General features: G+C 48.4%; 4 protein-coding genes across 4 annotated transcripts; 2 read left to right on the top strand and 2 right to left on the bottom strand.

Moving 5' to 3' along the window:
* Window positions 1-162: 162 nt before the first annotated feature.
* UCRPA7_432 (putative hexose transporter protein) lies at window positions 163-1,570 on the top strand (the record flags this gene model as incomplete). Its single annotated transcript, XM_007913028.1, has 2 exons — window positions 163-169; window positions 240-1,570. The coding sequence occupies 2 exons, from the start codon at window positions 163-165 to the stop codon at window positions 1,568-1,570; spliced, it is 1,338 nt and encodes a 445-aa protein (XP_007911219.1).
* A 565-nt stretch (window positions 1,571-2,135) lies between these two features.
* On the top strand, window positions 2,136-2,981 carry UCRPA7_431 (putative formyltetrahydrofolate deformylase protein; the record flags this gene model as incomplete). The annotated part of the gene is made up of 1 exon (XM_007913027.1): window positions 2,136-2,981. One exon carries the CDS (start codon window positions 2,136-2,138, stop codon window positions 2,979-2,981), a length of 846 nt encoding a protein of 281 aa, XP_007911218.1.
* A 5,093-nt stretch (window positions 2,982-8,074) lies between these two features.
* Window positions 8,075-9,666, bottom strand: UCRPA7_430 (putative nicotinic acid plasma membrane transporter protein; the record flags this gene model as incomplete). The annotated part of the gene is made up of 3 exons (XM_007913026.1): window positions 8,075-8,299; window positions 8,357-9,414; window positions 9,471-9,666. 3 exons carry the CDS (start codon window positions 9,664-9,666, stop codon window positions 8,075-8,077), a joined length of 1,479 nt encoding a protein of 492 aa, XP_007911217.1.
* Window positions 9,667-12,633: 2,967 nt separating this feature from the next.
* Window positions 12,634-13,643, bottom strand: UCRPA7_429 (putative fumarylacetoacetate hydrolase protein; the record flags this gene model as incomplete). The annotated part of the gene is made up of 3 exons (XM_007913025.1): window positions 12,634-13,445; window positions 13,500-13,581; window positions 13,632-13,643. 3 exons carry the CDS (start codon window positions 13,641-13,643, stop codon window positions 12,634-12,636), a joined length of 906 nt encoding a protein of 301 aa, XP_007911216.1.
* Window positions 13,644-15,767: the final 2,124 nt, after the last annotated feature.

Below are 15,767 nucleotides of genomic sequence, written 5' to 3'. Positions count from 1 at the left end.
CATAATTTCTTGCGGATAGGGAAGACGCACTCAAGATGTTCCACTCAAGCATATTCGCCTCCGATAGCCATGTTGTTATCATGTCGCTCGTCTTTGCGACAGCTGTTTTCAACGGCTGCACACAAGGTTACGATCAGAGCATGATGAACAATCTAAATCTGTATGATTCGTATGTGGATTGTAGGGCTTCCTCCCTGTGCATCAATGTTTGAACTGCTGATATACTCATATTGTTGAAGACTTCAAACTTGATGACAACCTTATGGGACTCAACGTCGCCCTGATTAACGCCGGCTCTGTTTTTGGTGGTCTCTTCGCTGGCCAGGTTTGCGATCAATGGGGTCGCAAAGCGGGCATTGCCTTATCGGCAGCCATCACCGTAGTTGCCGTCATTATTCAAGCCGCAGCTGTCCATGAGGCCATGTTTTGCATCGGACGTTTCTTATTAGGGGCATCAATCACCGTCAACGGTGCCGCAGCACCGACCTGGGTCATGGAGATGGCGCACCCTCGATATCGTGGTATTCTTGGTGGTATGTACATGGCAATATGGTATTTTATTGCAACCATTGTCTCCGGCATTTCAATCGGCACCTATTTCTACGACACAACATGGACATGGCGTGGACTAGCCATTGGCCAAGTGGTTCCAAGTCTGCTAGCATTGGCCATGCTCCCCCTTACGCCTGAATCTCCCCGGTGGTTGATCAGCCAAGATCGACATGAGGAGGCTCTCATGTTGCTGGCAACTCTTCACGGGAGGGGAGACCGTGAAAATCCTCTCGTTCAGGCCGAATATCATGAAATCAGCTCTGTGCTATCATATGAGAAGTCTCTGCCGGCACAGTCATTCAAAACCCTCATCAGCCCGGCACCGAATCTGAAGCGGTTCATGATCGTGATCGTGCTGAATATTGCCGCGCAAGTCATTGGTTCCAACATTGTGTCTTCATTCATCGGTGTCGTACTTGAGTCAGCTGGCATCACAGACACACACCAACAACTCGTCACTAATTTGGGCATCAACATCTTCAACTTCTTCTGCGCCATCGCTGGCTCCTTCGCCATGGAGCGGCTGGGCCGCAAGGGAATGCTCTTCTATACGACTTGCCTGATGACTTTCTTCTTAGTGCTGATGGCCATTCTCTCTGCGCTCTATAGTGACGGCAGCAATAAGAGTGCGAGCAACGCCATGGTCGCCATCATCTTCCTATTTCTCGGCTCTTACAGCTTTGCCTGGACCCCGCTCACTTTCGTCTATCCCGTCGAGATTTTCAACTACACTCAACGTGCCAAGGGCCTTGCTGTTGGGCAGATGGCATGCTATGCGTTCGGATTTGTCAATCAGTACACTACACCCATCGCGATTGATAATATTGGGTGGAGGTACTATGCCATCAACGCCGCCTGGGATGTGGTCATCTGTGCCATAATTTGGTTCTTTTTCGTCGAAACTAAGAGCCTTGCCCTAGAAGAGGTGGACAAGTTGTTCGATGGCAAGATCCATGCCGATGGTGTCTTTGTTGGCAGGGGAGACGACATCAGGCTCAAGGCGGATACAGAGGCATAAGTGTGCACGGAGATATTTCGGGATTCATTGGGGCGAGAGGAGGAAACCCTACCAGCAGATTGATGAACGGAATTATATATGATTCTGATATTTATTGACATCTCCAAATTCTGATATGTCGCCTGCCTACTTCACTACTTATCTAATCTAGCAGTGATGTGTCTTTTTGGCCAACTCAGTCGTATCTGTGGCTGAGGGGGGTTCATGTTAGTCAGATCAGCCATCATATTCAAGAGATGCCCGCAAACCCACTGAAACGGTTCTAACAGAACCTAAACTAGCCAACCAGATGGCGGAGTCGAAAGACTCCGAGTCCGCAATGGTGTTAGTGACAAGCACGGACCAATGTCGAAATTTGACTTTTGATGCGTCACTTGGAGATTCGATGAATGCACGCACATCTTGCATGCAAAGAAGAAAGCCATTCTCCAATATTACTCAAGTACTTCACAAAGGCGAACATCGTCCAAAGATCGCGTCTGCTGCAATTGGTTGTAGAGTCTAACCTTGGACCTCACAAGTGTACATCCCCCACCACGCAGTGCCCAGGATCCAGCCTATCAGCATGGCTAACGACTACATCCTTACTCTGTCATGCCCTGACAAGCCGGGGATCGTGCACGCCGTGACTGGCATATTTGCTAGTCGTGCAATCAACATTCTGGAGCTTCAGCAATTCAGTGATCCAGTGTCGAAAAAGTTCTTCATGAGAGTTCACTTCGGGCCTACAGACAGCGTGGCTGAAATCACTGAGCCGTTCAACACCCTCGCGGCAGATATTCAGATGGACTACGATATCCGTCCCATCGCGCAGAAGACGCGGGTGCTCATCATGGTATCTAAGATTGGTCATTGCCTCAACGATCTTCTGTTCCGTGCAAAGGCCGGCCAGTTGCGCATCGACATTCCAGCTATAGTCTCCAACCACCCAGATTATGAGCCCCTGGCCAAGAGCTATGGCATACCATTTTATCATCTGCCAGTCAACAAGGACACGAAAGAGAAACAAGAAGGCCAAATACTTGATCTGATTCGCGAACACACTATTGAGCTTGTTGTCCTCGCAAGATATATGCAGGTCTTGTCGCCTAAGCTCTGTGAGGCAATGTCCGGCCGCATCATCAACATCCACCATAGTTTCTTGCCATCATTCAAGGGTGCCAAGCCATATCACCAAGCATACGAACGTGGTGTGAAGATCATCGGCGCGACGGCGCATTTTGTAACGGCTGATCTCGATGAAGGTCCGATCATCGAACAGCGCGTAGCTCGGGTGGATCATAGCATGAGCCCCAAGGACCTAGTGGAGGAAGGCTCGAATGTCGAGAGTCAAGTCCTTGCGGCCGCTGTGAAATGGTACGCCGAAAAACGGCTGTTCCTCAACGTTACCAAGACAGTTGTTTTCGCTTAATAGATAGATTAATATGAAATATGAGACTCGAAATTGACGACTTTCTCGGACCATGAGTATTATGCTACTTCCATGTCGATCTTGATTCATGACGTTTCTCAGACCCTAAAACCTTTTCTCGACCCTGTAATCAGTCATGTACTGTTAGAAGCAGCTTCTCCCAGAATCATCTGATAGCATCTTTGGTAGAGATTTTGAAAAGCCTGATATTCCAGTTTCCACTGCTTTTTATGCCTTGTGGACACAGTTGACATCGCATCATATTCAAATGTCAGTTCAAGAAGCCAATGATCGGTACGTGCAGAGCTTCACAGAAGAACCTGTGCCTTTGTTCAACCGAGTTTACATTTCCGAGTATCTATGCCGCTACAAACAGAATGACGATCATTAAATCGTGATCGGGAAGTTATATACATTGATGCGGGCTTGAACCTTATAGGGGCACTGCTATAGGACTGACTCCCCAAACTTTTCCTTCCGGGTAGTCTAGTGCTTTGTCATGGTCACAATCCACCACCATAGATGTATCTAGTCCCGGAACTTCTTCATCCTCGGCAACAAGTATTCGGACACCTTTAAACCATACCTTGCCTGTCTTCGACTCTCGCTGTTGTCCCCTGATAGCCTCGTCGATGATGCGTGCAAACATGTAAGTGGGATGTTGATCGCTCCAGCCCATTTTTTCCAAATCAAACACCTCGCGATATGTTTTACCAAGCCCATGAATGACATCTGATACTCTGTCTGTTTCTTCCGCCGATTCACTGTGAAGCTCACGATATAATTCACTCCCGCGGTTTTGCAACTGTTTTGACACCATGTTCTGTCTACCACAGCGGGAGCATCGGCCGACGCAGTAGTCAACGAGGTACAGGACCTCGAGGCGGTGATGCATGGTGCATGCAAGAAAAGCAACCTCTTCGATTACCAGTGAGAGCACAGAAGAGTCGGTCCAGGTCTCGGTCACATCCAGCGCAACACGTCGTGCGTTGTGCATGGTATCGGCCATCTCGCTACTCCATACACCTTCGAGCACGGCGCTGATTCCATTCATGTATGCATCTTCAAAGTTTCCGCTCACCGGAGCAGATTCTTGACTTTGCCCAGACAAATCTGTTGGAACAGAGTCTCCATCTTCGAGACTCGGCTCTGGCCCATTGAACAATGTGTCTTGGCTGAGCGCTGTTGCTGCGCCACCGTCTCGAAAGCGTAAGTGCAGAACGTCAGTCGAATTGTTGTATTGTACGTAATGATCCTGCCCGGGAAGATAAACGGTGTTGACTTCCTCCTTGGAGTCCACGGAGCTCGAAGGCTTGATCGCAGAGATGTTGGCCGCGTCGACGCATGTTGCACGCAGAGTGTCCTTCACTTTGTACATGGATGGGTCTAGTCGATGGCGAGCGACTCTTGTTGGCCGAGCGAGTTCCTCCGTTGATGTATCGAGGGTATCAAGAAATACAGTATCTTGGTATTTCTTCCACCTCTTCCTAGCTTTCTCGCTCATACCAGTGGAAGACGAACTCTCGAAAGCTTTCAAGCTGCGGCTTTGACCACGCCATGATGGGAAACAAACATCAAAGATGTGTATTGACGGGGCACAGGCACCTGTTGCTTCCCATATCTTCAGCTGTAACTCAGCCGGTAGCTCTTTGAAGCGACCGAAGGATGAGGTTGATCCGGTCATGATTTGTTGGCGGAAGGAAACCGGTGTGTGGGAGGGTTGATTCCTTGGAACTCTGTAATGTAACGAGCCTTTGGAAGAAATCGGTTGGCTCATGTGTCTACGCATTTAGTTAGTTTGCATCAGAAGAAGTCAGCGTTTTGAAAAGAAACCACAGACATTCGGGTCATGAATGGTAAATTAACAACTGGTCCATTATGCCATGTTATTTTATATCGGGCTGATGAGGTCAGACAGATGGATTTGGACCCATGTCACGAAATCCGAGGTCCGACATACAGGCCTCATAGTGGAGTTGTATAGACGAGCTGATGGCTCAAATGCATGCAAACCACCGAAATAATCCAATCAAGACGTTGCCCAAGGACGCGAAGCTTGGATGTGTCAGACGGATGCTGAGCTGAAATTGCGGCACTAAATATGAACGTTTGCCTGATTGGGTCGCATTCTGATGTCAGCACCATAGAAGCACGCCTCTTGCCCATTTCAAGAATCTTACTGCGCAGCTCTCAAGGGTGTTTTGTCTGTTCAGCCTTACGGAGCACCCGTTTTAACGCGGATTACCGGCGGACGATATAGTCAGGGATTGTTATGCAAAAACTCGTAGATGTCCAATCAGCTCATCCACCGGTATCACTCGTCTTCATCTTTGGTAACTGGGGCTGTGTTGATAAGCATGTGGGAGATTTGAAAAAGATAAGAAGCCACAATATGTGTAGTCATGACGAGTAATTAACTTTTGGGTGTTTACTGCCCAGTAGTAAGCTTTAGTAAGAATGTCTCCGTTTGTCATCATTATGATAATATTCGCTTGGTCTTGCTCCTATCATATTAGGTGTCTTAAAAGCCCCGGCTCTCATCAAATCAGTTTCCCTTGATAGAGTGACGTCTTCTATTATTCAAGTATTCTCTTAAACTTGTATGTCTCATGTTTGAAGGTCTGAAACCCAAAAACTTTGAGAAACAAGGCATGATTATGACTTTACTGAGACATAGGACAAGACTACAATTCTTTTCAAAGACTGGAAGGTCTTCCATATAAAATGACTTCTAACTCAGCCAGTCAGTTCTTGAGCGGTCAGCTGGCAGATGCATCGAGCAAACTGTTACTTGCCTACACTAACTTGATGAAATTGGCGGTGGATATTCAACCCCTCCTTGTAACACTTGAAATTGGACATAATGAGGCCTTACTGACTCCATTTTCTGAATTTTTATTCTTGTGTAGGTCTGCTGTCATTGCTTCCAAAATTTGCAGCAGTGAACCACACTGATGGCACTGGCTGTCACACCTCTTCTCATTCGCTACTACACATCAGAACCTAGAAGCGTACAGGTCAGTTTCCAACGGAAGAACATCGTTTCTATCGGTAACATGCTCCGAGAAGACTAAAAGCGTCAGAAAGGCGCCGCGACTGACCTCCGACCCCAGACTCGGAACAATCTTCCGAATTTCTGATTGGGTCTAGTCTTGGCCATTCTTTCCAGCGTCATCGACCATCCTGAGGAAAGCCGGGCCGAAATGAAGAGAGGGGCAAAAATGTGTTGTAAAATTTGATATAAATAATGTGAACTTTAAGGATATGACCGCAAGCTATTCTAACAATTCCCTCCATTTTATAGATACTTGGCCTTCGATTCTGGCTAAGGAGTCACGTCTCTTATCTGTAATTGTTAGTCGTTCGAATAAGCCACACTTACTCCATTTATTCAAATGACTTCGAAACTCTTCAACGCTATTGCAGCGTTTGCTCTTGTTGGATATTCCTTAGTCGTCGCACAACAACCTGGATCAACACCGGAAATTCATCCCCAGCTTGTGACCTGGAAATGCTCAACTGCCGCTGGTTGCATTCAGCAAAATACATCAGTAGTCCTTGACTGGAACTATCGCTCCATTCACACTGTTGGAGGAACCACGTCGTGTACAACAGCCTCTGGTGTCAACACTGCGTTATGCCCAAATGAAGCAACATGCGCTCAAAACTGCGTCGTCGAGGGTGCAGATTATGCTAAAAGTGGGGTGACAACCTCGGGTGATACAATGATCATGTATCAATATATCCAAAGTAACGGGCAGACTCAGAATGCATCTCCGCGTGTTTATTTGCTGGGACCCGATGGCGATTATGCCATGCTGCATCTGCTGGGGCAAGAGCTGACCTTTGATGTTGATCTGTCAACTCTACCTTGCGGCGAGAATGGTGCCTTATACCTGTCCGAGATGGCAGCGTCGGGGGGTCGAAGTCAATACAACACGGGAGGAGCAACCTACGGGTCTGGGTATTGTGACGCGCAATGCCCTGTTCAAGCATGGAGAAATGGTACTGTTAATACCAGCGGACAAGGATTTTGCTGTAACGAGATGGATATACTCGAGGCCAACGCTTATGCTACCGCTTTCACACCACATCCTTGCAGCACGAATGATTGCGATCGCAGCGGATGTGGCTTCAATCCATACGCTTCAGGGTATCACAGCTATTACGGCCCTGGACTGGCCGTTGACACCTCGAAACCTTTCACCGTGACAACTCAGTTTGTTACAAATGATGGGACCACAACCGGCAGCCTCGTCCAGATTATACGTTCATACACACAGAATGGTGTAAAGGTTGCCAGTGCTCAGTCCGGTGGTGACACTATCACCGCATCTGGCTGTACATCTGGAGCTCAGTTTGGAGGTCTCGATACAATGGGTCAGGCGTTGGGCCGCGGTATGGTCCTCGTGTTCAGTATATGGAACGACAATGGTCAATTTATGAACTGGCTCGATAGCGGAAGCAATGGCCCTTGCAGTAGCACAGAAGGAAATCCCTCTATCATTCAATCCCAGCATCCCGACACTCATGTGGTGTTCTCGAACATCCGCTGGGGGGATATCGGATCCACAACATCAAGCAACCCCGGAAACCCGGTTTCAAGTTCCACGACTTCCCGGGTATCGTCTACCTCTTCCATTAAATCAACCCTCTCGACAAGTACTATAGTGACGATTTCAAGCACAAAGGCTACCAGCACATCTACAGCCGTTGGTGCTACACAGACACATTGGGGCCAATGTGGAGGACAAGGCTGGACTGGTCCAGCTGCATGTGCTGCTCCATACACGTGCCAGACTCAGAACCAGTGGTATTCACAGTGCCTGTAGTGTTAGTGTTGGAATGAGATATACGCGATTCCTTATCCTGTATTGGTAGATAGATACATCAAGAATTCATTAGAATCGAGATACGTCTATCAGCCACCAGATCCTTTTATGAAAAGACTAGTATAATATTGTGTCTTTTATTTACATGTCTAAGTGTACGTCATGAGGTAATAGGCTATCAAAGTGCTTCTTGTCTCCGGTGACTTGGAAAAGTTGAGTTTACATGATGAAGCTACAACTTCTGAGATCCCTATATCCGGCTTACAGCGTATATCTGAAGTCTGGATGTCTGTCTCCCTTCTTGCCAGACACAATCTCTGCTTGCTTTTCCTCGCCCGACATCCGATCTCTCTTGTTGTTGATAGTGCGCAATGTCGCCCACATGACGAAATATCCGACTGCAGCCAATACAATAGCTCCCAGGGACACGGAATGTCCGATGGTGTATCTTCCATCTGACGCCGTGAGTCTGTAAATTTGTCCAGCCTGTATGATGTTAGATTATAATCGTATAACAGACTTTGAGTTAATTGTGTTACTCACCATAATTCCAGCACTGTTTCCGATTGTCTGTTGCAGACCAATTGCAGCGGCACGTTTGTAATAACCAGCATTGCTGTTGCTAACCCACGTCACATTCAGACCGACGACACAGTAGATACCTGTGGCTGTGACAAAAGTCGCGAAATAGAGGACTCCAGTCGATGTCATACTGACACCAAGCATCATCGAGTACCCTGCAGCTGTAACGAGTGCCATTGGCACCATGAAAACCGCGCGTCGTTGGATACGATCAGAGAAAAAGGATATGGTGATGTAAACGAAGGAAGCCCAAATGTAGACCGGAACAGTGAGGAGCTGGGTCTTGACACTGCTGTAGCCAAAGCCGCGAATGATTACTGGAAGAAAGGTGCCGAAACCGAAAGAGCAGGTGTCTGCGCAAAACTGGCAGAAGGCTGATAGCCAGACCTTGGGGTCTTTGAAAGCAAGCTTGACCTCTCCTTTGTCGAATGTATCAGACTCGCCCTGGTAAACTCGTACTTGTTCCTGACGGACAACCATCATAGCCTTCTCGTCTTCTCGAAGCCACCAAGCTTTCTGGAAGTTGTCCGGCAGCAGGAAGATGGACATGAGGCCAACCACAATTGAGATCAGGCCTTCAACCAGAAACAGCCAACGCCAGCCAGCCAAGCCTCTTGCACCGTGCAGACTTGTCAATCCATAGGCCAGTAGACCACCGAATGCGCCCGAAAGAGCGGCAGCAACGAACAGGTACGAAATTCGGCGAGCTTGCTCCACGGGTTTATAGAACGTGCTGAGATATAATGTCAAGCAAGGGAAGAGGCCACTTTCAAATGCACCGAGTAAAAGTCTAGTTGCAAGGAGGCCAGCATAATTCTTGACAAAAGCCGAACCAATGATTGTGATGCTCCATCCAACGATGAAAAAGGGAATCAGTCGACTGGGCCGCGCCTTCTTGAGTATCAAAGGTGCCGGGATCTCGAAGGCGACGTAGGTGACGTAGAACAAAGTAACAGCTACGTTTAACCTGTTCCCCGTAAGGTTCAAGTCTTCCGTCATACCAGCAATGGCAGCGTTTCCTACATACATCGTTAGCAACCCCGAATTTTCGCGGCAAAGTTGAGTGCGCTCATACCAATGTTACTTCGGTCAAGATATGCGACTAGAAAGAATAGGATCATCATTGGGGCAAGCCACATATCGAGTTTGCGGATAAGTCGCGCCTCTGCATGCCGGTCAATCGTAAGATCGGCGATACCAGTCACCGAAGGAGGCGACTCAAGGTCGCTCTCTTTCCTTTCAAGGCTCATCTTCTCGGCGTGGGTTGACATTGGGTATAGTGACCGTTAATGGTGAGCTAGTTCCCAGGTGAAGTAAGACTGCTCAAGCAAGATTAAAAGCTGTCTCGAAAACACCTAGCTAGACATGACGAATCTGATTAGCTGGTGATCGTGGTACACCACAAGCCTGCGACTTACCCTCCTGTTTGAATGACTTCCTAAAAAGTGCCTTAGATGTCTCTCCAAATCACCATGCCGGCTCCTTGGTGTAGATGATTGAAAGGAACTGGCTGGTCAATTCACAGCTGATGAGATTGTCGTTCTGCGTGGACCATCTTTCGGGTGTTGCATCGCATCCTGATCTTCTTTATGTATGTCGTCGATCCGATCGTCTCTGCTTATCGAGGCTTTTTCACCTATCAACATTGTAGAAATTTGCCGAAACGTCATCGGCATTTGATTTCGCTAGCGTAGCTTCTTTCATCCCCAGCAAACGATTCATTGTCACTCAACTTATCCACCTATAGCGGGAATAGCGAGTCCACGAGTCAGGACGTTATGATTAACACGCCTGACATGCGCTTCCCTTATCTCTTGGCCGTCGGGGTCAGCAATTAGTCCAAGTGGGGAATCCATCCCACAGTGAATAAAATCCCGATGCACCCCCTAGTCTCTGGCTTCCCCAGTCGCATCTGGCAACTCTTTATGCATTTGCCGATCAAGCATTCGACAAGCGACCGGCCCGCTGATGTGAATAATGGATAACGAACGTACAGGGCGGCGGTCGCCGAGTGCAGGCTCTCCTGGACCACCAGATAGGATTTCGGGGCATGTCGGGGTACCAAGAAAGAGAAAACGCGGAAGACACGCGGCTGCATGTGACTCGTGTCATCGGCGAAAGCAAAAGGTGATATTCCATGTTGAGTCCTCCCCGATCATTTCACAGTTACTAACGCTTGATTAGTGCGATGGGGCTCGACCATGCTTCAATTGTACAAGGAGAGGTGTTGCCGCATCGTGCATCTACAGTTATCTTCCATCGGCCGTAGACAGTGCTTTCGACGTTCCGCCGTCTTCGACCCGTTTTGCAATCTCAGTCTCGGCCGTTGGGGCAGAAGTTCCCCGTTCACGCATCAACTCATCCAGTAGTGGGACAAAGGACGCAAATCTTTCCATAGAGGGTTTACCAAATGGACAAGATTCCTTAAGGCAGGGAAGGACCTCAGATCAGACTGAACATCCCGTTGGAGATTTGTTCAAAAGCCGTGATGCGCCATCTTTCTTCGGTTCTTCCTATTTTGGGCCACAGGCAGCGGCAAAGGTCATTCAAGCACCTCCCCCTGATCTTTCATCGGGTCTTCAGAAGGCGGAGGCAAGCTCCACGCATTCATTCCGGGATGAGGGCGGTCCTTTCTCCCAGATCTGGGATCTGCTCGGCCTCCTTCCCCGTAAGAAGTCCACTGTAGACAAGTTGACAGAGTGCTTCTTGCAGGAACTGAACTGGGCAATCGATGCAGTCCATCCTACATCCTTCAGGACAACCTATCAACATTTCTGGGCCAGGAAATTCGGGTTTGACGATTTGGCAACCATCGATTTAAGGTGGCTGGCACTTCTGTTTATCATCCTAGCATATGGTGTCTTGCTTGACTGTCCCCGCCCACGGAATAAGGAGATCCAAAGAGAGGTTCAAGAGACTTCGCAACGGTTCTACTGGGCATCACGCAGGGCGATTGTCATAGCCCCAACTTTCTATGGTGAATCCACAGATCTCGTCAGGGCTGGGCTCCTCGTCACTCGTTATCTTATATACACCCGCCGAATTCCCGAGTCATGGCTCACGACAAGCTTTGCCATGCGTATGGCGCAGGCTCAGGGAATGCATATTGACGGTGAGAGATGGCGACTCCCTCGGAAAGAGACAGAGACACGTCGGCGGCTCTGGAGTCATCTGTACAGGATGGACAAGACTATTGCTTTGGCACTCGGCCGGCCCTTTGCGATAGTTGATCAACAGTGCCTAGTGAAACAAGCATCAAACCTATGGCTAGATGACCTCAGCGACGAAGAGGCGGAAAACGCGGTAGAGGCGCCCATATCCGACCCCACACTCAGTGTCTGCAACCGGCTTTGTCACGAGCTAGCTGTCATTGTAGGGAGAATCCAAGAACAATGCTTTGGCCTCTTCACGGTCTCGTACGACACCGTTCTGGCGTTGGATATGGAGATTACTGCATGGGAGTCTCAACTTCCTGAGTATTTCAAGCTTGGCGATCCTGACAGATCAATGGATAAACAGCGCCCCTTTCTCGTGTGGAATAGGCTGCATTTGCATAGCTTATATCATTTTGCACGAGTGACACTACATCGGCCTTTCTTGTTAAGACAGTCGATCACAAACAGATACGCCCATAGCCATGACGTCTGTATGGCCTCCTCCTGTGCCGACCTTGAGATGCGCCTTAAGTACTTCAGCCAGCCGCTGACGGATAGACTCAAATGGTCTTTGGGATCGCATCACCTCTTCAACAGCGCCTTGATCCTCGGCATCATTATTGTTCGCGACCCGCACTCCCGCCAATCGCAAGCCATTCTCGAGGACCTCGTGGCATATTGCGAAATGCAGAAGAATGATATATGGCTGAATGAGTTCGCATTGGCTGAAGTGAAGATTGTTGAACTCTGCATCAAAAAGGCTAAGCAACTTCGGAACAGTGCTACTGGAAATACTGCTGAAATCTTCTCCCGCCCAGCACCGGCGCCGCAAGATGCTTTGGGTATGGCGCCTGAGAATGTTGAGACGAGAATGACGCAAACAAATAGTCCCGTTGAGTTTCTACCCTCAAATCTCGGGATGCATGTGCCTCCTGGGGCAGGCATGGGTCCGGTGTCGTGGGAGGATCCATCGCTCTTCTTTCCCGAGACGGGGGATTTACTTCAGTGGGAACACGTGTTGAACTCCATCATGAACGATCAGATGGCAGAGTAGAAAGTCGTCTTACACTCAATAGATTCAATCTACTTATGGCCATTTATCCTTTTTACTGGAGACTCCTCATAGACCACCGTATTCACGAGGCTGCCTAGGCCGTGGCTCATGACAACCCTCAGATCATCCCCAGCTTTCAAAAATACGGGAGGACTACGGCTAACTCCAATGCCGTGTGGTGTGCCTGTCATTATAACAGTTCCTGGCTCGAGAGTCGTCCCCTGTGAGAGGTAGGCAACAATCTCAGCTATGCTGAAGATCATGTCATCGGCCTGTCCTTCCTGCATCACGTTTCCGTTGAGGACCGTCTTTAGTCGAATGACGCTTGGGTCGGGTATTGACTTTGTAGAGACAATACAAGGGCCCAGAGGTGCGAATCCGTCAAATCCCTTTCCAAATCCCCATTGAGCGCCGTGAAATTGATGTTTACGGGCTGTGACATCGTTTGAGCAAGCGTACCCTAATACGTAATCAAGAGCATCCGCCACAGAGACATTCCTCGCGGTCTTTCCGATAATGACAGCAAGCTCTGCCTCATAATCTGCCTGGTCATCAACGGCTTGATAGGGTACCGTCAGGGGTGCATTAGGGGAGTTGAGACAAGAAGCCGGTTTGAAGAACAGCGTTGGATGCTCTGGTAACTCCAAATTCATCTCCTTGGCGTGCTTCCGGTAGTTGAGGCCAATGCATCGTATTGTGCCGACCTCCTGACGTGTTAGTGGTGACAGGAGTGTATCTACGGTCAGAATCTCAGATGTTGGCTCTGCTGTAGTGTCGAGAGCAGATGTTGCTGTGGAGGTGCGAACTCGAACATCGCCACCAGAAGCTAATGACTCTCCGACTAGATTGTATGTTAAATGAGAGGCAATCATTAATCAGAAGTCTTATTTCATACCATCAATTAGAGAATCTTCCGGCTCACCAATGTATTCCTTCTTATCTTCTCGGGCAATGAAGCGCACTAGACGGTTCCATTTCTAGTTGGGTTAGTGATGATTCCAGCCAGTGTACGGACGAATCAGCTTACAGTTGCCACCATGTTGACGGTTATCTCGATATAACAATACTCGAAATGAGGCAGGAGATATTTTACGAGAGATATCGCGTCTTGTGCTGTCGGGAGTTCTCAAAATTGGCGTCTGAACATGGTCTGCAAGTTGTGTTCCTGCCCAGGTTGCGGTGATCGGCAAAGAGATCGGGAAAAACACAAACTATGGAGCCACATTGTTCCACCATTTCTACCCCCAGGATTTGGTATCATTTAGTGCAATGGATATGGGACCACCGTCCCAGGGACTTTTGATACTGACATCAATCAATTACCATTGTTCTCTTTGCCGCTTCGTTTCTATGACATGATGGTCTATGCCCACTGTTGCAGTCATTGCACGTAAGTGAAGATAATTCTTGTGCGGCTCCTCAATAACAGGATTGCTGTTGGCACGCTAGCGACGATTCCGGTATTGATTTTAATCTTGACGCTCTCGAAAGTTCGACGAAGGCGCCAAATTGATCATTTCTCTCAGGTTTGCTTTGCTTTATCCACACATAACAGCAGTCGATATCATAAAACCCGGGGCTGTACTCTTCCCAGCTTCGGTGGCTGTAAATTTCTTTTTCAAATTTCTAGCCTAGTAAACAGCAACTATGAACGTCTATGGAGACAAAACTAGCATAAGTCGACGGCTGCCCTGCTAAGCAGTCTCTGTCCTCGCCCTTTCCTCTATTGTGAGCTGACTCTCAGCCTTTCCAATACCAACGAAAACAAATATCAGAGAAGCTATTCCAGCACAAGCTGCTCCAAACCAAAATGCGGCCGTATAAATGTCATTGTTAGTGCTTGATCCAACCTCCGACACGATCAGATCAGCAATGCCTAGGAAGAAGCTGATACCAAGAAAGACCAAGCTATTGATAAGCGCACCGGCTACTCCTTGATGATGTTGAGGAATGTTGGTCGTGATAAAAACGCTCGAGACGTTATATGTGATATCTACTCCAATTGTCGCGCCAATCATGGCAGGGAAGATAAATGCCCAGTAGCTGGCTCCATCTGGCATTACTGCGAAAAGAAGCATGCTGGCAAGGCTCCCAAGCCCCGAGATGATCAATAGAATTCTTCCAGGAAGCAAATGGAGGGTGAATCCACCAATGGTCGATAAGATGATACCTCCACCGGCCATAGGAGCAAAAGCTACAGCAGCAAGCAAAGCGGAATCTTCCATAACCTCAGTGACACTGTGAAGGAACATATCAGCTGCAGTCGATTTCTTGACTGGGGCTTGACAAGATTCTGCTTACCGAAAGCTAGCATAGAAGAGATAAATACCAAAAGCACCATATACGAGAAACAACGAGACTACCAAAGTCTTCATGTGCTTGGCTCGGAATAGCGCAAATGGAAGTAACGGTTGTGGCGAGACCCAGCCCTCGACGTAGGTTGCTAGCGCGAGGAAGATCAAGCCTAGCAAAAAACAAACAATGACATATGGTGTTTTCCAGCCATGAGGTGCATGTGCGCCATCCGTGATTGCGTAGATGATCAGTATTAGTGCCGGGACAATTGTGAGAAGACCCCAGTAGTCCATCACAACATCACGCTTCTGCGATCGTGATGAATTTTTAGGAATGGCAATCAAAGATGTCACGCAGACAGCGAAGATGACAATTGAACCAAGCCAAAAGTACCAGCGCCATGAAAGCAATTCCGCAGTGACTCCTCCCATGATGATGCCAAAGAAGAAGCCTAGGGGTGCGAACGCTCCATATAGGCCAAAGACGAGGTTCTTTCGCGGTCCTGGTCGATAAGTCTGGCCTAGGAGCATGATTCCGGTAGGGAGGAATGCCCCAGGCCCGAATCCTTGCAGTGCCCTGACTGCAATCAACATCTTATAGTCTTTGCTAAATCCGGCGATGATGCTCCAAACGAGAAACCATACCAATCCCGACATGAAGACCTTTGAGCCGCCGTAGATATCGGCCACGCGACCTAATGGAAGGAGAAAAGCCCCAGTTACAAGTGAGAACACACTCGCTGGCCAGGTTTGTGACTGTAGTGGCAGTTCTAATTCATCTGCCAGGACGGGTAGAACAATGTTGAAACCGCTGATGAAATATTCCTAGTGGTAACATGAAGTATCAGTATTGTCACATGTCCAGTGGT

Source organism: Phaeoacremonium minimum, assembly GCF_000392275.1.
Source record: "Phaeoacremonium minimum UCRPA7 unplaced genomic scaffold PA7_03_scaffold_33, whole genome shotgun sequence".
Lineage (NCBI taxonomy): Eukaryota > Fungi > Ascomycota > Sordariomycetes > Togniniales > Togniniaceae > Phaeoacremonium > Phaeoacremonium minimum.
The sequence above is the reverse complement of the archived record's forward strand: the minus strand, read 5'-3'. Positions and strand labels throughout refer to the sequence as shown.